Source organism: Olea europaea, chromosome 12 (assembly GCF_002742605.1).
Source record: "Olea europaea var. sylvestris chromosome 12, O_europaea_v1, whole genome shotgun sequence".
Lineage (NCBI taxonomy): Eukaryota > Viridiplantae > Streptophyta > Magnoliopsida > Lamiales > Oleaceae > Olea > Olea europaea.
Window position 1 is genome coordinate 15,817,176 of NC_036248.1, and position 3,436 is coordinate 15,820,611.

A 3,436-nucleotide genomic window follows, 5' to 3' on the forward strand; every position below is an offset into this window, starting at 1 on the left:
CAAAGAATGAACCAAGCTGAATGACACCATGAGGAAGAACAGGAATAACAGCAACTGTCTGAGAGAAACCAAAAAGATTGATGAACAACAAAATATAAGACAGCAAACACACCAGAGAAAGATGTGAAACTTTATACCTGCATGCCAGCTGAAAATTGTTGGCACAGCTCTCGAAGAACCTAGAAGAACAACAAATGATGAAAGTTTACTCAATATAGTCGTACGTTTTAGAAATTTCCCCAGTAAAACAATTCTATATAACTTTAGAAGCAGTCTAATCTAACTGAAATGAGCTTACGCCTTCAACAAACTGAAGTAGAGTTGCCAAATCAAGCATTAGAGCATCTTCAATGATGATGTAAAATTAGGTGCAAAATTGGTATCTTCAACACCACTTTTGCATTATCATTTTCATCCCAATAAATCTAAATCCAAATTCTGCTCCAATAAAAGGATCTAAATCCACTTTTTGCCTCTTGTAAATGTAAAAATACAATTTGCATCTACTTTGAATCTCTCCATTGGAGAGGTTTCTAGGCACTAAATCTCTATTTTACACCACTATTGGAGATGCTCTTATACATTTAAATCTTGTGGTGGGAAGTTGTTGATCCACCTCATAAAAAACCTTAAGTTATCAGAGAAACAACAAATATTTGAATTATGTCTTAAAATTGTCGAGTCACATATAGGTCAGATTCAATTTTTCAATCAAAAGGCTACCAAATGCACAACTTTCATAAATCGGAGGTGGTATGACTTAGAATCTAGTACCTTTGCTAGCTCCCGCACCATGTTGAACCCTATTATCTAAAAGCTCAAAGTTTCTACAATGGAAACAATTTTATTTATTTAAATTATGTCCTCAACCAAAGCACTTACGAAGATGTGCACAGCTTAGCAATAATAAAAAATGCACCTTCACTACTAAGAATCCTATCCTTAAAGCACTAAAAAAAGGATATTGTACTATACCTGTGGTGGATGGCCTTCTCTAGTACAATTCTCAGAGAGAATCCACTGATGGTTTCCTGTAAATGCAGCCCTTCCAACTAATCTGACAGACAAATTCAAAAGTGTAATTACAGGTGCATTCAAGGAAAATACTTGTCAAGTCTAAATAGAACAAGCAAACCACTGATGACGTTTTTGGACGTGACAATTGGACATGACTAGACATTACTACAAAAGAAAGGGAAGAGAAATCTTGTCCGTTGTACTGTCTACTCATGTCTAACACTGCATGCCAAACATGGTCTAAACTATTCAAGCTCAAATTATTATACCCTTCTCCCACTACATTAACATGATTGTCTGTCATCATCTTATTTATAAGCAAATGCAAATTATCCTCTGCTTGAACCTCAGCTGAAAACCCACAAGCATTATAACCATCAAAACCAATTCCCGGCTCCTCAATCCTGGAAATGCCTGGAAGATGGGCATTTGATACAGGTTCAGAAAAAAATTCTTCCCACATTAAAAGCCTGCCAATTAAAAATTCTGTTAGAATCAACAAAATGCTAGATCTTGCAGAATGTTATAATCCAAAAGATCCACGTGTATTGCACTCTATTGTCTCATGGTGAAATAGTTCAAGAAAAGAAAATCGAAGAGAGAGAAAATTGTTGAAGACAAGAAGGTAAGAACACACAGGTTCAAACAAGAAAGGCATTATCAGTGTCAAAAGTGATCGAATTAATAGAGAGGAAAATCATAACATAGAAAGGGCTTCGTGAGCCTAAAACAAATCTACGGTCCTTTTCCATCCTCTAAAATTTTTCAAGAAAAAGCAAATGGACAACCACAAAACTCCAAAACTTGAAAACGAAAGTCACTAGATCACAATGCAAGAAACAAGACAATGATGTCTAATAAATCTTTAACACAACAAACCATATCTTAATTACCGCCAAACTAGGAAGCTTCAACCCAAAGTTAGCTATGTGTAACGATTCGGTTGCTTCTAAAAGAATTATCATCTAATTTAGTCAAATAGAAAATATGGCAACGATTGGGTTGCTTCATTTCTCTCCATTAACAGTGGTCCGCACAAAGTTCCAAGAACAAAAAGGAAAATCTTTACATGCAAATTGACAAAAAGCAACCCCAAAAGAGCAAACACAAATAATGACATTCATATTGATCAACAAGAATATCTATCTTTTTTCCTTTTTCCGCTTTCCATTTTCCTCATCAACGAACACCCACCCCACAGACACAACACAAAATCTTCCAGACGAAAGGGCTCGATTACTTTCTTTTAATTTCAAGAGAAAGTATAATTGAGGTTTTTTATTTTTTATTGAACTCACTCAGGGTTTTGGCAACCGATCTTCCAGAAAACAGCGTAAGACCACTGGTTGGCTCCACAGAGATTCTTCAAAGCTTCTTTTAACAAATATCCCATTGAAAAATTACTAAATGTCCCAGTAACTGTGGAAACCAGCATGCGCTAGTAATGAACAGCACGTATGTACGAATATGCTTATATTCTTGTATGTATGGATATATAAAGATGATTCAAAATGATGCAACTCAGAACAGAGAGGAAAAATAATTATTCCTCCAAGACAAAAATCATTTTCCTTCCTTTCCTTTGCTTTACCCTCAAATAGCTTAACTTCCCCTGCAAGACCCACGCCCTGCCTGTTTAGTTCTTAACCCACCACTCCTTTTCCTCTCTGGATTTAAGTCCACTGCTATAGTTCTCTTACAACCCATTCCCCGAAAAGAAAAAGAGAAGAGAAGAGGAGGAAAAAGGGGGGCTTCTTCTTTGTTAAAATGGAACCCAGAGATCTCTTTTGAGAGTTCTACACTATGCCAAGAGCTTTGAGGTCGTAATTAATCACAACAATTCGTTTCTCCATTTTTCAACCCCGAATATCTGAATAAATGCAAATATAGAAGGATAAGATCAGTCTTGAGAGTTAAATGATTTTTGTGTCCCTCAGACCGAATGTGTGATGTGTTTTGGAAGCTCTTCAGTGTGCTCTTTTTTTTTTCGAGTGCTCTTTTTATTAGGCAGTACAGAGGGAGATGATGAAAAGGAGTAGGGGAGCTAAAGTGCGCCGGGTGACTCTTTTCAAAGATGACCTTCTAATGAATTGCGAAAATTAAAAATTTTAGCCTTGTTTGAGCCCATTCTTTTCATATGAATAAATTTCTGAATATTGTATTGATAAAAAATATATGATTAAAAAATAAAAAAATTTATATTTATATATAATATTATTTTATTGAAAATGTATAATTAAAATAATATCAAAATACTGTTTAAAAATATTTTTTTTTTTTTTCAAAGAGTGAGACTCAAATAAAAATATCCTACAAAATGGAAATGTAATTAAGAAAATCGTGATTATGTTGGGACCACAATTTAATTGCATTCACGATCCTCAAATTTTGTTTAATGTATCACTTGTATTCCTAATTT

At 34.7% G+C, this 3,436-nt stretch overlaps 1 protein-coding gene across 1 annotated transcript in view; it reads right to left on the reverse strand.

Annotated features, from left to right (window-relative positions):
* The window catches only part of LOC111406669, an 18,765-nt gene extending 15,676 nt beyond the window's left edge, over nt 1-3,089 (reverse strand). The window contains exons 1-5 of the mRNA XM_023036057.1: nt 2,316-3,089; nt 1,287-1,487; nt 976-1,057; nt 138-179; nt 1-58 (exon numbers count right to left, since the gene is read on the reverse strand). Of these exons, the coding sequence (XP_022891825.1) occupies nt 1-58; nt 138-179; nt 976-1,057; nt 1,287-1,487; nt 2,316-2,452 (520 nt within the window). The 5' untranslated portion in view covers nt 2,453-3,089. The remainder of the gene's footprint in view (nt 59-137; nt 180-975; nt 1,058-1,286; nt 1,488-2,315) is intronic.
* Nucleotides 3,090-3,436: the final 347 nt, after the last annotated feature.